The 18,758-nt window shown below is 38.4% G+C and overlaps 1 protein-coding gene across 3 annotated transcripts in view; it reads right to left on the bottom strand.

The window, feature by feature from the left end:
* Positions 1 to 18,758, bottom strand: part of GYS2 (glycogen synthase 2) — a 44,611-nt gene that overhangs the window by 12,437 nt on the left and 13,416 nt on the right. For 2 of the 3 annotated variants that reach the window (XM_090146457.1, XM_090146452.1), the window contains 5 exons: positions 18,046 to 18,237; positions 17,094 to 17,279; positions 4,664 to 4,808; positions 1,814 to 1,931; positions 1,293 to 1,413 (listed from right to left, as the gene is read on the bottom strand). In XM_090146457.1, coding sequence (XP_090002583.1) covers positions 1,293 to 1,413; positions 1,814 to 1,931; positions 4,664 to 4,808; positions 17,094 to 17,279; positions 18,046 to 18,237 — 762 coding nt within the window. Of the gene's footprint in view, positions 1 to 1,292; positions 1,414 to 1,813; positions 1,932 to 4,663; positions 4,809 to 17,093; positions 17,280 to 17,451; positions 17,575 to 18,045; positions 18,238 to 18,758 lie in introns of those variants that run through there. The other variant, XM_090146463.1, reaches the window with a different exon arrangement.

Below are 18,758 nucleotides of genomic sequence, written 5' to 3'. Positions count from 1 at the left end.
GGCAAACAGATTTTCTCATGTGACATAAACTTGGTTGGCTTAAAGGAGTGAGAAACTAGTTTACTAGACAGAGGGTGCCCAGGCATGGGGCAGGGGACTCCATACAGCAAGCAGAACTATTTTCTGCAGCAATGCCCCAGGTATATATTCTAAAAGAGTTATTATCAGCAACCACTGTATATCTGTATGCCTAACACAGAACCTGCCAGACACACAAAAAAAAACCACAAGTAACCTCTTGCTCATCTCTTACAAATAGCCACTCCAAAAGCAAAAAGCACAAGATGTAAAATCCAACCCTTTGATTAGAGATCGTTTCACTTGCTTCTCCTGTGCATAAACAAGTTTCAGAAGATCAAGTTTCTCAGAGACTCCTCCTATGGAGCAGAAAAAGACTGGACTCTTGTCAGCAACTTTTAAAGGAAAGCTAAGAGTAAACTGCACAGAGCTGTAAAAATTGAATTATTTTGAATTGCTTCCACTCTATAAACATTAGACGAACAAATATACTGTTAGTGTGCTTCTATCAGATGGAGGTACAAAAAAATGTGTAGTGTAAAATAATAGGATTCACTTATGATTTTAAGATTCTTCCCTTTCTTTAGGGCAGCTCAAAAGTCTGTATGCTATTATATTAGTGTGTATTAACAAACTGTCATAATGTATATAGTTTGTCTTCAAAGTACCAGTCAAAGTATCCAATGCTGAGCGTTTCTGAGATTCAGGTACACTACTGGAGCCTAGTTTAAGTTTCACCATCACTTTCAGGCTCACAAGTAGTATGAGTATCCTTCTGATCCCACCCAAAATCCCATTCTGAAATAATTACAGAGCAAGTGCTCTTCGAACAGTTTTGGATGAAATCAGGAGCTGGCAAGCGTGCTGTAACAGTAATACAATAATGCCATCTCCAATTCATGGGAAAATAATTTAAGTTATTAGCATAAAAATATTTTTTAATTGTATTATTATGTGATTATTTTTTATCTTCTTTTTGATAGGTGCACTTTCAGAGTAAACTCTTAAATCATATTTTTAGTATTTTTCTTTAAAAACAAGGGTGGCGCCCACAAATTAACTTCTTGAGCTATGTAATCAATTATTTTTAAGCAATCTGACATTGTTGTATGCTTTGTTGATTCAGGGAGATAGCTTTATGAAAAGCCTGAATATCCTATAATTATTTTCCTGTAAACCAGAGTACGAAATAAAAATTATCACACATGACTTCTTTAATACAGTAAGTTTGAGCATAAGATCTGCATTTTCTATATTTCCAGAAGCTTTCTTACCCTCAGCAAAAAGTTTAGTCTTGATAAGGCTTCTAGAAACATATCAGCTCCTTTGTTGGAAAACTCGTATCTCCCAGCAATGAAGAAAAATAAGGTATTTTCAAGACTGAAGTCAAGGTGGCTGAAACCAAGCAAACAAATAGACAAGCATGAAAGTATTTTTCAAGATGTAATCATACAAAACACGTGTTTTTCTATTCTGGAAGAATTAATTACCCCAAGAAAATAATGAAAGAGAGGCTTTTCTTCACATTAAGGTAACTATCAATCCGATAAAGTCTATCTTGGGTAAATAATGAAAATAACCAAGATCTTCTGCCTGATCCCACAAGGTCATAAGCAGAGTTAGAGCTGGTATCTGAAATTCCTTCAGTTTCTGTTTGAGAAATCCCAGACAGATATTTGACTAAGTTGGTAACAATTCACCTCCTTTATGAAGTATTTGTTAGTCTTCCTGGCTTGTTTCTTGCTTTAAATAGTGTTGGAAAATCATTGCTGAATCTTGAAAAGTAAAAACATACCCATAGAAATGACCTCGAATGAACTCTTGAATCCTAGCCTTGTACATGGAATGCAAATTCTGAAATTCATGCATTGCTGAAAACTTCTTAATGTTCAAGCCATTTGGAGTGACAACATCTGGAAAAGCAGAGAAAAGGCAGAGGCAGACATCTTCAGAGTCAGAGAAATTCTTAAGGAAAGAACAAGTGTGCCTTCCAATGGCAGTATGTGAACAGTTAATATATACTCTTATCACTCATGGCTCGAGAATAGCACTGCCTTATACGATGGTTTTCGTTAGTTTTCTCCACAAAGCTATTACATCTTATATTCCACCCTCTACAACATTGAAGTGGCTTTGTTTTGACCTGTACTCAATGTTAACATAAATCCTGCTGGATATAAAAGTCCTTTTTGTCCTGTCAAAACTGAATTTATGCCTCCGCTTAGCCATTTTCTGTGTAGTATGACCCTTACCTCTTTAATACTGATATCACTGTTGCCTGCTTTATTACTTGATAGAAAGCTCTTGAAAGCAGAAATTGTGTTCTACTTATTCACTGCATGGCATAACAGAGGCCTGTTCTATCCAGACTTCTGAGGATTTAGCAGAAAAGAGAGCTTTTGCATTAGGGAAAGGGCAGTTTGCCATCTTGCTAGATAAAGTGTATACAAATATATATAAAGTATATAAATTTGGCAGAGTGACTGCTTACATCAAACCAACTTCACATGCTGCTGTTGTGCTTAGTTTTTAGGAGTACTAAATTTGAACAATAATTTAGGAAATTGTTTGTCAAAAGCTTGAGTGTCTAACGATAAACATGCTCTCTGATGAATCATGTAAGGTTCTGTCTCTGATCATAAATTTTATCCATTATTTGAAAGATGATATTGTGGGATATCTATTATTTTCATTCAGTTACGAAACATACATTTCATAAGCAGTAGAGAATACTTTGAATCAAAGTTCTAGGAGACTTAGTTAAGATCTAAACCTAGATTTTGTAGCTGTATATATTTGATCAAAATCGTAAGAGAAAACTCTGAAAAAGTGTGAATCAGCCCTGAATATTTGCTGTTTGTCAACAGAAAATATCATCCTGTGCTATTATTACCTAAATCAATTCCAGTTTCTTTCCTGTGAATACAGATATCAAATGATTCTGATTTGACCCATTTGGGGCGATTTTAAAACAGAATTTTCACCAATTCATTAAACAAAACAAAATGACCCCACATTTAAAATGGGAGTAAAGCCCTCTTTCATCATATTTTCAGTAGGGCACAGAATTGAAATATTGTTTGTTGAGCAGAAACAGTGAACTGGACAGTTTGGGAAACCATGTTTGTTTTATACCTCTGAGACTTATGTAAAAGACAGATTGAACACCACTACTGCTGAAAGGATAAATGGAGCTGCATTTTAATCAAAGAATGGTCAATATACAGCCTGCTGAGGATGAGTGAAAATATTCAAAAATCCCTCATTAATACCAGAGAATGGATAAAAACTGCCCAGAAAGAAAAAGAGTCAAAGATTCTTATGTTGTTGGGAAGCGCTTGAAAGTGGTTGCAGTATTAAAGTTAAGTCCTATATGAACCAGTTCTCCCACAGTGAACCAGGAGGTCGGACAAGAAGATTTCTTGTTTATAAACAGAATAGGAGGATGTTTCTGTTCTGTTGACCCCACATTCTTTTCAATCAGTCAGCAATGAAGCTAAGGGTCCAGTGGATAACTTTCTGTTTATCCTAATGCAGAAATTGTGGTGTGGCTTGTGGTATTGAAGCTAGCAGGGATAACAGTTCCAGGTCTATAATTAGCACTGCAATTCACCTAAAATAAATCTAAGAAGAATAAATAAACCAAATTCAAAACAAAACCACAAAAACCCAAAGTCCTTTGAGAATGGCTATATTTGAAACAACTAAGACGTGAGCACATCTGCTAAATAATCTCAAAATTATGCATATCTGTGGATGGAATACAATGGCTTATCCTTCTAAAGCATTGTGCTGATTTAAAAAGAGCTTTAAGGATGCATCAAACTGGGTTCATTACCTTATATGTTATATGACAAAGTTTCTGACAAATTCCATATTTAACGAGACTGATGCATAGGGCTAAACAAACTTTTGGGCATGTACATTAACTATTTTTTAAATTGTTCTGATTGTCTAGCAACAAATAATATATCCATCCGTGAAACTTATCATGCTTAAGTCCTAAGATGCTTATGAGCTCAACCACATTGCTGTTCCTGGCTGTGATACATATACAGAAACTAGCTGTACTGATCTATGGTTTGTTTTAGCCTTCTCATCTCTTTCAATATTAAGTAAAGAGGAACAGCATAATCACTGAAAAGTAAAATACATCTAACATCCATCTCACATATGAAACCTTTTACTACATTTCTACAAGAACATATCACTCTCTACTAGCAAAGCAAGTTGTAAAAGCTGGTGAAATGTATTACAAAGATTCCACCTTCTGTTTTTTTCAGTTGATCAGAACATATTAGCATCACCAGAGGATGATGGAATATATGTCTTCTACTGTAGATAAACTCCCTGTAAAGAAATCCTGACATCCTCAGAGGTAAACTAACACTCTCCTGAAATGGTATGGAATATAATTATTGCACGATGCTGAACTTGATTTTTTCCAGATTACATATGCTACTAGAATGTGTTTCAAGTGATATTGTCTGTACATTTCTTTTGAAAAAGTTGTTCTCTGCAGTGTAGCCACACATACCTACACAGTGTGCCTTGCTCTTATGTTTTTATGCCTGTTACTTTCATTCAATCTGAGAAAATGTAAGTACTGAGAGGAAATGTAAGAAGGAAAAAATTCAAGTCTTACCAGGATTTCTTTTAAGCATGTGTTCTGCTTCAATTGCTGTTATCTGTGAGACTGTGGTGAACACATGGGCACAGTGTACAGATGCCCGTTCCATACAGTATCGATGGTAAATCTGTCTCTCTCCTGCTTCCTTGTCAATGTCAAACTGTTAAATAACAAAATATTTATTACAATGTGCCCACCAGATTTATTACCATAAAGAAAGTCTCTTGAGTTAAGCTAGATTTCTCAAGGGAATCATTTGTGATTATAGTCTCTCTGCCTGTTTATCAAACCATTCTACAGAGAGTCAATAGATTGATGGAGAAAGTCAGATCTCAGTTCCTGCTCATTTGGGAAAAAGATGACAGCTGAGCAATGGGAAGGAAACCCAGATTAATGATTCCTAGTTTGGTAAGGATCTGTGCTGTTTGGCCTGCAGACTGGCCACATGTCATGCAGCCTCTTGATTGGACCTGTTGGAAAACTTGAAAGAACAGGGAACTTGCTGATAAGGTACAGAAGGAGAGAAGAGAAATGCAATGAAGATCAGAGGAGATCTGGGGGCTGGGTAGAATAGTGAGAATCATGGCTAATCAGGAGAGAAACTGAGTTGTTTTAGAGGAGTGGGATGTAAACACTCAGTCACAAAGCCTGAAGGAACAAGGAAAATGGAAACAGGTATTTTCTGATACTCAGAGCTGTTCTTCCTTCAAGTTCACCACAATTATTTGCTGCTTCTTTTACTTCAGTTTGAAGGCCATTAATTTTCAGTGGCAGATTAATAAACTCCAGATAAAATCACCTTGAATTATTTCTGAGTCACCCTTAAATCTTGCAGGTGTCTTTTTACTGAATTAAGTAGAAACAAAACAAAACAAAACAAAACAAAAAAGAAAAGAAAAGTCAGATCTGGATCACTCTAAGTTTCAACATGAAAAGGATCAATCTTCTCCCAGTATCTATTAATTACAGCTCTATACTTGAACTCTCCATTATGGTTATGAAGGAGATTCCTTGCAATATGTCCTAATTAGTGTCATAATGTTCCTGTGCATTGGTAAGTATCCGGTGGTTTCCTAGATAGATGTGATTGCATTTCATGCATGCATGTGAATAACTGCATGTTAGATATTTAGATTTACAAAAGTTTTCCAGAACTAGGAGTAAAGACATTTAAAAGGAATATTTCCTGTCCCTCTTATATGAATTTGCTGGTTCACAAAGAGGTTTGTGAAACAAAAACTAGTAAAATCTGTGCAGTGGGAATGTAATCACAAAGTTCAAGGCAAGGAAAATCTAAAATACCTACTGAGCTCATGTTTAAAGGTTCACTGAATCAAATTTTCATTACTGATGAGCACTGCAAAGTCAATACAATGAAGTCTAAAAAAGAAGAATGTTAATGAAGTGTCAATGATTACAATTAAACGTCAATCCTCTTAGTCTTACATGTTTTACTTCTGGGAACATCAAGGTTACTCTCCCAAGGTCAATGGCATGGGCACCACACAGACTGTTAGTTACACAGAGTGTGACAGTGTCTCTCAATGTGCTATGTCATTAACAGTGCCTAATTTTAGGTGCACAGTCTGATTTTGATTGCATTTGACTCTGTAACTTCATTGACTGTAATGGATTTAACCACTATTATAGGCTGAGCAGATAGCACTATCTATAGTTACAACTGTCTGATCTTTGTCATGGCTAGTTGCTTTCAGTACTTTAGAACTCAGCCTGGAGTAAAGCTATTTAGAATGTGAATTTCCACACTGAGTACATGCTAACAGTTGGTACAGAGCATATCTTGAAAGCAGAGAAAAGAAGAAAAAAAAATAATTAAACTCCTGAAAGTGACATGGGGTTCTAGCATGATGCTTACCTTATCCTAATCCAAATCTTCTACAAGAAGTTCCCAACTGTGTTCCTACTTTTCTGGGAGACTATCTTGATACCTCTGAATCTAAACTATGAAAACACTTGAACATTCGTATTTGCATTGGAAATTAATGGGACCTGTAGTCTGTGTTTAATATTTGTTTGTTTGTTTGTTTTGTTTTGTTTTTGTTTTGAATTTGATAGTGCAGTTACACCCCATGCCCCTGAAGTGTGTGGTAAGCTAATGAATGAATGTTACTGGAGCATTCAGATACCACTGATGACTTCCACAAAATAGCTCTCAGAAAACCACAGTTTAGATCTTCGGAGCAGAAATGTTAATTGCATGTACTAAATAAGGTAGCAGATTGTACACTGACAGAACAAACAAACAATAAGATCACTGTGATTGTTCAACCAATGTGTGTACCAAAAATGCAAAATGGAACAGTTCTATAGCATGCTGTGCAAAGATAAAAATGTGATGAGATGCCACTGCACACTCAAAGCTATGCAAAAGTTTATTTAAATGTGTTTGACTTTAATATTTTTAAATGCTAATGAAAAACATAGCTAGCCAAACTTTAAAACGTTTCTGCTCTCTTTTCCTTTTCTCACCAATAACAGTTTTTTTTACAAAATGTTACTAAAAACTACATTTGGGACATGTTCACTAACTAAACACTCCCCTGAATTCTACTGGGAGAAAGATTCATAAAGGGATTGTTACAAACACTATGGCTCACTCCTTTCTAGCTTTTATTTCTTTGATTGCAATGAAACACTTAACACGTGTAGCACAACCACAGAATGATATCTCCTCACTGATATTCATTTCTGCATCTTCTGAAAATGGGAAAGATTTTACTTTGGAAATGCTTGCATGATATTTGGTATGCTTTTTCAAAGGTATGCAATCCCATTAGCAATAATTTGCTAGTCCATTAGCACATATAAACCTGGTGCACAGAGTTCTCACATTTTACCTGTAGTTACTCTACAGCAGTTTCCTTCACTGATCAATATAGCAAGATCCTGACCTTTAACTTCATTCAAAGTGCCAAGTGAGAAATCTCATTGTGTACCTCTGAGCAGGCTAGACAAGTGACTTCGGAAAATAAGTACTAGACAAGTTGAAGGACAGGTTGAATGGAACTTAACCGATGAGACAGTGCAAGAGACAAATTTAGTCCACACAGTGGAGTACTGGGAAAAGACAGCTGAGCTTGCTGTGATAGTATTAACTACAGAACTAGGGGTAATATGGGACACAGCTCTGATCTGACCTAATATGTCAAGCTGAAGCAGACTGTCAGCACAGTTTTTCACTTTCAAATCAGTGTTTCTACTCAGCAATTTGCTATGTGGTCTGGATGCATTGCTTGTCAGACGCAGCTCAAGCATCTATGAAATATGTTCCAAAATGTTCATGTTCAGTGAGGCCAAAACAAAATATTTGTGAAGTGAATCATGCTTACATTTGTTTGTTTGCCATTATCAGAAATTAGAACACTGATAAAGCCACAAATGAAAGCTACAGCAAAAGGAAAACAGATCTAAGCCAGACTCACTGTGTCTTCCCTCAATGGCATTTAAGAACTAAGCTCTTCACTGTAAATACTCCATTTCTCTCAGTGAGGTTATACTCCCACTCTGATCTTTGGAAACCAAGCAGATTATTACAATTTGCATGATGGCAAAGATTAGAGGGGAAAATGTTTCTCATGTAGGTCACTGATTTCAAAACAAAACAAGAAGATGTTCCACAGGTTTTTGACTGAAATTGGCATTTGTTGTAATGCACCTCTGAGGAAAAATTCCAACTCATTTTTGTCCTTTCTATGGATCCATGTGATGAACACATTTCATTTGTATCTTAAAATGATAGGGAGAACAGTAGTTAAACACTGAAACTCCCAGCATGACACTGTGGTCGAGAGCTAAGAGGATCTTAGAAGGTAAAACCAAGAGAATATCAAGTGGCTATGAGATACTGGCATTATGCTTCTCCTGGAAAGACTGGGAAGTTACTGAAGTAATAAATTCAAATTGGACATTCATTGTTCAAACTGAAAAAGACAATTAGTAAAGGATTTAGAAATGTGCAAGAAGACAATAGAAAAGGAGGAAATACTGCACTACCTGTATTAATGGTTCTCAGAGAGACAGGTAAGTTGTTTGTCACAGTCTGCATACACGCTCCTGATTCTCAAGCTAGATTACTTCTTCACATAGTCCCAAAAACAAGTATGAGGAAAGCCAACAGATGCTAAATCAAAGCAAATTCAAACAGGAAAGAGAAGACATAGTTTTGATAATGACTAATGTTGTGAAATGTTGCATAAATAAGGTGGATTCTCCTCCTTGAGCTTTACATCGAAGCTGGATAATATTGTGTAAGTAGTTTGTATCTCAAACAAAAGGTACGATACAGAGATAGGTAGCTGAGGATTTTAGGTAGGGAATGAGAAGATAGCTTCTGTTGTCTAAACTTAGAGACACACTCAAGTTCACAAGGTGATTCTGCAGTGCAATTGGAGAGATGTGCAGTTCAAATTCCTTGTTTACTGGCAGGAGGAATGAAAAGATCTTCAATTCTAACAGCTACACATTGACTGCCATTATCTGAAGTGTATAAAAATTACTTTTTTTAAAAGCTACTTTACATCAGATTTAACTGCCACGGATTGTTATTTTGTGCAAATAGAACTTGCATTGTGGTATAGCCAAATAAGACAAAAATTTATACTTCCTGGCTTAAGACAGATTTCCATTAGCTACTACCAAAGCGGATCAGCTTTGTTTAACAGCAAGCTCAATGACAGGTATGACAATACAGTACTAAGAGGAGCATAAGCTTGTGCTCTTATACTGTCAGCATAAAAGCTCTCAAAGATTCATTTCCATTGGGATTTTCAATACTTTTCCTTTTAGACTCGATGAGACAGAATTTTCCACTCCTTTCTGAACTATGTTCAGTCACACTTGAATGAACTGAATGTAAAATTTTCTAGGTCTGAATAGAAGTGCTACTTACTGACATGATACCCTTATATAAGAAAAAACACTATGAAGAATGAGACTGATCTTTTACTTTTCTTTTTCTCAGAGAATTCTATCACAGAATCACAGAACCATAGAAACACAGGTTAGGAGGAACCTTTAAGCTCATTTAATTTCAACCCCCTACCGTGGGCAGGGTTGCCACTCACTGATCAGGCTGCCTCAGGCCCCATCCAACTTGGCCCTGAACACCTCTGGGGCACCCAAAACTTCTCTGGGCGGCCCGTGCCAATGCCTCGTCATCTTCTTAGTAAATAATTTCTTCTTAATACCTAACTTAAATTTCCTATCTTTTAGTTTAAAGCCATTCCCTCTTGTCCTTTCCCTATCAGACTGTGTAAAATGTTGGTCCTCCTCTTGCTTATAAGCTCCCTTTAAGTACTGGAAGGCTGAAATGAGGTCTCATTGGAGCCTTCTTTTCTCCAAGCTAAACAATCTCAGCTCCCTCAACCTTTCTTCATAGGAGGGGTGCTCCAGTCCTTTGATCATGTCTGTGGCCTGAGTGCTCTTTCTATTATAATACAATTATTTTTTTTTTTTTAGTAAGAATTATCAGAGGTCAAAGCCCACAGGCTACTTGGCTATGCCAGCCAGTGATCCAGCAAATCATTTTGGTCACCTTCCAGGTGAAATTCCAGGTTAGACCATTTGCCCAAAAGATTGTTCCTAGTTCATCTAGGAACTAACCTGGACCATCTCTGTCTCTCTGCTAATTTATGTAAAGTATTGGTCTATTTAAAATCCAAGAGGAGGAAAAGGAAAAAGAAAAGGAGAAAGGAGAGAAGGAAAGAAAAGTGGATCCCTTAATGTGGAAAGCTATAAAAGATTAAAATCCTTGATCTTCAGCCAATAAACCAGTTGCTCCTGGGGAGGAAAAAGGTTTCACAGGCTCAGATCATTTTCACAGAACTTTTATTGTGGCAACATACAAAACCTTATTTGCACCAGTGTAAAAGTTACACTGGACATGGGGACAGAGAGGAAAAAAAAAAAAAGCATTGCTGCTTGGACTATTTAGATCTGAAAAATTTTTCAAGCACAGCTAAACTTATGATAATATATCTATTGGGAATGAAGCTCATAACATATTCTGCTTGTTGCTGAAATAAGAAAGTGTTGACTTTAGAAGACTTTAAGCCAGCAAACGGCAGGTAGGTTCAGCAGTCCATGACTATCATCTGTTTACCCAGTGTTCCTCAGATGCTTGAATGAAAATATAAATATCATACTAGTTACTGTGCAAGTCAGCTTCTGTTTTGCTCTGCTTTCGCTCCATTCTTCACTCCAGAATCAGAGTGATGTAGATGTGAATCAAGGAACTAAAGGTGAAGTGTTGCCTCAGGGTTATTGCCTCAGGGATCCTTCACTCATACTATCAGTTGTTTGTTACATGCTGCTGAACACGACAGTTTTATTTCTGGTATTCACTATGGTCCTGTGCATGCTGTTAAAGTTTTAATGCTTGAGTTCTCACTGGAGCAGGACCTGCTGAATTTCTCCCAGTCCAGCTGAACTGAGTTACATCTGTAAGAACTGCACACTCTCAACCAGTGATGCTGTATTACAACAAGGATCCTGTCTCTGACAAAGGTAAATAGCAAATGGCTTGGGGAGAGGTTGAAAAGGTCTTCAGCTCCCTGTTTGTTCCAGGTATTTTGGCTCAATACATGATGACCGTCAGGCTATAAACAGTATTCTCTCTCCTTACTTCCATTCAGATTCAGTTGCTCTCCTTAACATCAATTCATAACATTGGTGTTACCACTATTCAAACTCATTTCTGAATTCTCTCATGTTCCCAAATCCTGCAAATGGTTTGCTATAGCTCACAGACTGACAACACAGGAATGCAGCCATGGAGTCCTGGTAACATATAGTTCAGGCACCTAAGTGATTTCAGGTCTAAAGAACCATCACAGTGTGGCAACCTTGCTCTAATTGTTTTTTCCACCAAAATGAAGTAAAGCTGACAGCCAAGTTTTCACAGGTCCAGTGTTTCTGGACTATCAGAAGACCACATGGAGCCTTCTCTTCTACTTCTCCATCAGGCAAAAGCTGATGACTTTTTTGTTCATAGGAGTGCTAGAGAAAAATATCAGCCAGGCCATGCTGTGCAGCCCTTTGCATGATCACTGATTCTCCAAACAGGCTGGGACTTGGGCCAAAATATTCTCACTGTCTTATTTTAGAGAATAAATTTCTACTTTCTATACTTGTGCCAGTGCTACATATTGAGCTTTTTTAGGATCAAAGTGGTATTTTTCACTATGGACTCTGGAGAAAATCTCAGTAATCCTTTCACATCTTTAAAAGAGATCTTTCAACTCAGCTTGTATCTTCTGGTAGTGTTGTCTGTAAGAGCGTAATAACACTGGGGTAAAAGAGTGCTGCACTGAGTGCATATATGAGTGCTTGTATGCGTGCGTGCAAAGAGAGAAGGGCTGATGGACAATGGAGGACAAACAGTGCATTAATTTCAGGGAAATACTACAGTGAGAAAGAACATAGCTAAGGAACTGTGAAAGAAGAAAGAGAGAGAAAGGACTTTGAAGATACTGGGTAAGTATCTTTTCTCAAGCATCCAAATACCATATTAAGGTTGTATTTGTAGATCCCACTGTTAAGTTCCTCTTCAGCACTGAAGAAGAGCACTTGGCTTCAGTGACCAGAGTAGACCCCTCTAGTATGCATTCAAACATGGCTTTTCTTGGACTGTGTTGAGGACTAGAAAAGGGAACGTGAATTTTCCTGTTTTTCTTTGCAGGAGCTGTTTATGTCAGATCATCTCCAAACAACCAGGCCATACTTTTTCCTTTGATGTTACAACTGTTTTTCTGTTATATCTGGCACAGAACATACCACAGTGCTTCTTTCCCACCCATCTTATCTGCTGTTCTTAAAGCTGGTTGAAAAGATATTCTAGCCAGGAAAAGCTGATCAAAAGTAAGTAAAGTTTATTGCTATTATGCTTTAAAGAAAATCATACAATGGCACTAACAGATAAAGCAGCTATCATAACTGTGAGGGGAGCTCACACGTACTAAAAATATTCTGTCTCATCCAAAGGTTTAATATTACAAAGCCCTGGAGAATCTCCATCACTGCACAAATCACTTGTTTGACCTTAACAGTTTACTACTGGAGGACAGCAACAATAGCCTCTGAAGACACGCTCATCTGTATCATTTAATTACCAAACTCTAGATCAACTTCTTACATTTCTCAACAAGCTTTTGGGCCCAGCTGACCTTTTTACACTGAAAGGAGCCCTCATTTAGATATCTAATCTCTCACTAAATGTTAACTTTGTCAGGGAGAGCTTTGGCTCCTTATAAGCATGAAAAACAGCAGTATAAGAATCTAGCATCATTTCCTGTATTAACACTGCAAGTAAATGTCAATCTTTACACAGACGGCATAAAGGAGTATGGTCTAGACATCCATAACTTTCCTCATCAAAATATTTTCTACAGCACTTTATAATATTTTAAATAGATACATATGTTTTATTCAATATATTTTTAGAATAAAACTGTTGTATTTATATGTATCACGTATTTAATTGTTACCAATTAGGCTTGTGAAGATTCAGAACAGGATGCACTGTAGGTAATCACATAAAGGCTGGCCATGTAACGTGTGAACATTAAAAATAATATAAATACAGTGATTAGTATAAAAATATACCAAAATCTGTATGTCTGTTTAGATGCAAGTTCATGACTTTCTTTTGAGTACACAGGCAAGGATGAGGACCCACTGAGAAAAAAAAAAATTGCTTTTCAGAAAAGGAGTCTATTTCACAAGACTTCCTGTAGCTCATCAAATTTATCAGAATACAAAACTTTTTTTTTTTTTTTAATTTTCTTTACAAAAGGAAGGGAATTCTCTGACAGTATTTTTAGAATCAATTTATAAAACTATTAGCTCCTCCCACTTCTTTTTTAAACTCCAATTTCTCATTTAAAATACCTTTTCATTTTTTAAATTGTAGCTTCCTCACTAACAAATTGTGTCTAATAATACTGGGGTGAACAAATGAATTTTCTGCTGAAAAGTCCCTGCTTTCCCTGTTAAATCTGAAATGAGATGGTCTTAGTTATTTCAATTTATCTGTGTCCAGAAAAAAATACAGTACTGCGACTGTAATTGAAATTTGCATATATACATATAAGGAGAATATAAGGGAGTAGGAATGTCTAAACTCCTAGAGTTGGGTCTGACAGCATGCTGCCTCTTTAATGTCTGATCATATCTCATGTATAATGATATCTAATTCAGGAGAGTAGTTCTCCTAGGTGATAGAATAAGACAGATCTTAGCAGATAATATCACAGAATCACAGAATCACAGAATCACTAAGGTTGGAAAAGACCTATAAGATCATCCAGTCCAACCATCCACCTGTCACCAATGGTTCTCATTAAACCATATCCCTCAACACAACATCCAAACGTTCTTTGAACACCTCCAGGGTCGGTGACTCCACCACCTCCCTGGGCAGCCCATTCCAGTGCCTGACCACCCTTTCAGAGAAGTAGTATTTCCTAATATCCAGCCTGAATCTTCCCTGGCGAAGCTTGAAACCATTCCCTCTAGTCCTATCACCAGTTACACGAGAGAAGAGGCCGACCCCCAGCTCGCTACAACCTCCCTTCAGGTAGTTATAGAGAGCAATAAGGTCTCCCCTGAGCCTCCTCTTCTCCAGACTGAACAATCCCAGCTCCCTCAGCCGCTCCTCATAAGGCCTGTGCTCCAGACCCCTCACCAGCTTTGTTGCCCGTCTTTGAACACGCTCCAGGGCCTCAATGTCTTTCTTGCAGTGAGGGGCCCAGAACTGGACACAATACTCAAGGTGCGGCCTCACCAGAGCTGAGTACAGGGGAACAATTACTTCCCTACTCCTGCTGGTCACACTGCTTCTGATACAAGCCAGAATGCCATTGGCCTTCTTGGCCACCCGGGCACACTGCTGGCTCATGTTTAGCCGAGCGTCAACCAACACCCCCAGGTCCATTTCCTCTACACAGTCTTCAAGCCATTCCACCCCAAGCCTGTAGCGTTGCTTGGGGTTGCTGTGGCCAAAGTGTAGGACCCGGCATTTGGTCTTATTAAACCTCATCCCATTGGCTTCAGCCCAGCACTCCAGCCTGTCCAGATCTCTCTGTAGGGCCTCGCTACCCCCAGGCAGATCGACACTTCCAGCCAACTTGGTGTCATCTGCAAACTTACTGAGGGTGCACTCAATGCCCTCTTCCAGGTCATCAATAAAAATATTGAAAAGGACAGGCCCCAGCACCGACCCCTGGGGAACACCACTCGTGACCGGTCGCCAGCTGGATTTAGCTCCATTGACCACCACTCTCTGGGCTCGACCCTCCAGCCAGTTCCTTACCCAGCCAAGAGTGTACCTGTCCAAGCCACGGGCTGCCAGCTTCTGCAGGAGAATACTGTGGGAGACAGTGTCAAAGGCCTTGCTGAAGTCTAGGTAGACTACATCAACAGCCTTTCCCTCATCCACCAGGCGGGTCACTAGATCATAGAAGGAGATCAGGTTGGTCAAGCAGGACCTACCCTTCGTGAACCCATGCTGGCTAGACCTGATGCTCCAGTTGTCCCGCACTTGCCGCGTGATCTCCCTCAAGACAATCTGCTCCATAACCTTCCCTGGCACCGAGGTCAGGCTAACAGGCCTGTAGTTCCCCGGGTCCTCCTTACAGCCCTTCTTGTAGATGGGAGTCACATTGGCAAGCCTCCAGTCTTCTGGTACCTCACCAGTCAACAAGGAGCGCTGATAGATGATGGAAAGCGGCTCGGCTATCACCTCCGCCAGTTCCCTCAGCACTCTCGGGTGAATCTCATCCGGCCCCATGGACTTGTGACAGTCCAGTTGGAGTAGAAGGTCTCTGACCGTTTCCTTCTGAATCATGGGTGGTTTAGTCTGGTCTCCAGCCGAGACCACCTGGTCGAAAAGTGGAATATCCTGAGGATAACTGGTCTGACCTTTAAAGACAGACGTAAAGAAGGCATTCAGGACCTCTGCCTTTTCTTTATCCTCAGTAGTCACATTCCCGGCTTCATCCAGTAAAGAATGGAGATTCTCCTTAGTCCTCCTCTTACTGTTGATATATTTGTAAAAGGATTTCTTGTTTTCTTTTTATTCCAGTGGCCAGGTCGAGCTCGAGCTGGGCTTTCGCCTTTCTGATTTTCTCCCTGCATATCTTAACAACTTCTCTGTATTCTTTCTGAGTTGCCCGTCCCCAAATATGAGGATATTTGGCTTCTGCTGACCGTGCTTTTGAATAAGGACAGTATCATACTACTGCTTCAGCCTTGTCTTTGGGAGACACTTAAGTTTGACACACAGTGGAATAAACATACATTATGTTACAAACTGATTCATTTTATTCAGTGCTTTTAGCCAAGGAAATGCTTGAACAGTGAACAAAGTAGTTGTTTTAACCTTCTAACTACAACTACCCTCAATACACACTGGAATGAAAAGAATCTCTTGTACTTGATTTGTCTGTAAACACACTAGAAATCCCAAATCATGTAATGTGACTCCATAGAAGGCAGTACTAAAGATATCTGGGTCCTTGAAATGTTAGTTTATGTTATGCTTTGACTGAAAAAGAGCAACAAAAACCAAAACCACTAAAGAGTTTACAAGAATTCCCAGAAGTGGATGTGGATCTTTTAAACTCAGAAAATACTTCCTACCTTCTCAGTTACAAACACAGCCTAACCTAAAAAGCTTGAAAGTAGGACTTACAATTTGTAAGAATTAATGGTCTGGGGAAGGGAAACACCAAAACCAAACAAAAACATTTAATGGCATTACAGGGTATCTCCTGCAAGCGGAGAGCTACTATCTATTTTTTTCAACAAACTTACATTAAAGAAAGAATGTTGTGAGGCTGTACCTGACTATAGCTGTATGGGTTTTACATTTACTAGTTACTCAGACTGCTAACTAACTTAGAAAATGCAGTATACGTTACTTGGGTTGATCACTGCTCCTGAACATGAAGGGGAAGATTCTCAAAGCTACTTGCAGTGATGTCTGGCCCTATAACTCTCCCATGCTTTTGAAAATATTTCAAATCACTGAAAAGAAGGTTATGAACCTCTGTTGGCAAACCTATACAGCTGCAATATTATTCCGTATAGCTGTGGATTGGACCAAGACACTAACTTGACTAAAGGCTGAATGACTTTCAGTACTCTGCAGTGAAAATTGGTAACCTAAAGTTAATTGAAGGAAGTACAAGTATTCTAGACTCTGCTGAAGGATGGCATAGACGCGAAAGCACAAGGCCCTACACACATCAGGATCTTACCATTTCTTATGTGTTGGAACTGATGACTTATCACTCTGCTGTGGGGCAAGTGTAAGTGATCACACAGCATGGAAAATGTAAAATATAGCGTATCAAAATAAACAGAAAAGGAACCAGGAGCTGATTAGGTGGAAAAAAAGAGAAGGAATAAGAAAACTGCCTCTTACCTGGTCAAGATTGTTGTAAAAGTCTATATTGGCTGCACACAAGTATCTCCCAAGCAGAGTGGCATGGGTAGTAAAAATTGTGGCAACTGGAAGTTTCTGAGATCGAGACAGTATTAAACCCACTCCTGCCTGCCATTCATGGAAATGAGCAACTATGTTGGGTTTGTCATCAAACTGACAGGAAAGCTGAAAAAAATTAGAAAGAACATATATTAAACGTGAATCATCCAGCTCATCATCCCAGCCTCAGAAACTTTCCTTCATATTGTGTTGTGTGTGTTCTTTCCTATGACAAAACAGTATAGTGTTTTAAGTGGTCATGCGCCTTGATTCCTATCAGCCTTAATCCTTAACTCACAAAGTACATGTCCTTCACTTGTATCTCAGAACAGCATCCTTCATAAAGCGCTGGGAAGCTCTGGCAAGGACAGTCACTCTTCATTCTTTCAACTTGCTCATCTGCTATTGAAACTCTAATTTGGATAAAAAAAATTCATGAGCATCTCTAATGGAGATGATTCTGTAGATTGACAAAGTTTTGTTTTTTCAGGGACGTGGTGGTAGAGTAATGGAAGTCATGGTGTTGTCATTGATTTTGTCTGTAACATCTCTACAAGGTACAATCTAGCAGCTCAAAGAACTTTCTTACTGGCTTCATGACACGTTTGTGAGAGTGACAACTTGACCATGGTAGGAGAGGAAAAGGGAGTTTGGGATCTTATCTGTAAGAACACCCAGTGACAAATAAAGGAGTTGGGAAAAAAAAAAAAACAGAGGAAGAAGTGACAGTGAAGACATGGCACATTTCACATAAGACTTGGAAAAACATAATTAAAGTGATAAGACTTAAGTTATAAATACAAATTTGATCTAGGTCAGGAACCACATCCTAAAACTTTTCTTCTCTGCTGACAAGGCTGAGTTTAAAAACTCCAGATTTTAAAAACTGTACCTCTTTTAAAAACCAGGCTGTTACTGATCCAAAAATTACAGCATCATTGGCTTCTCGGTCATGAAAAGGAATCCCTATGTTGGTAGCATCCCAAAATTCGCCTTTCCATCTGTCCAGATTCCAGGCTGCTGATCCTATATCAAACAGTAAGACATATGGGCTGCCCTCTATCAGCCATCTTCCAAAAAAGACCTAAAGAAAATAGGCAAAGATATAAGATGAAAATGTTAAAGTGAATGTGAAAACAAATTTCCACAAGTATTTTCATCCATCAAATCATATGTATTTTACATAAAGAATGCTAAGGATCACAGTCCTATACACCCAGGATTTGTGGCTTTCCTTGCAAAATACATGGAGTAATACTTGATCAAAGGTTGGGGTAAGTGGAAATTATATGACATTTCCTCATTCTGCCCATACAACACAGTTGGTGCCTTTCGGCACAGAGGAAAGAACAATCAGAAGGTGTTATAATATCTAAAAATATCAGCCCCCAAATATACAGTTTTCCATCTTTATATGCATCAGTACATTTAAACATCTGTAACAGAATTATAACTCCAGTAATATAACCTACCTGCACAACAAGGAGAATAGGCTGAACTGTCCTAAGGCAACACAATGCAATTTGGATCACATTTCACATTGCAGCAGTCTGCACAGTCAAATTATTTCACCTTATTTCAAATTATCTCACTTATTTGGGTCTT

This window comes from Phasianus colchicus, chromosome 1, assembly GCF_987193195.1.
Source record: "Phasianus colchicus chromosome 1, bPhaCol1.hap1.1, whole genome shotgun sequence".
In the NCBI taxonomy this organism is placed as follows: domain Eukaryota; kingdom Metazoa; phylum Chordata; class Aves; order Galliformes; family Phasianidae; genus Phasianus; species Phasianus colchicus.
Note: the sequence above shows the minus strand (reverse complement) of the source record. Positions and strands in the feature narration are given on the sequence as shown.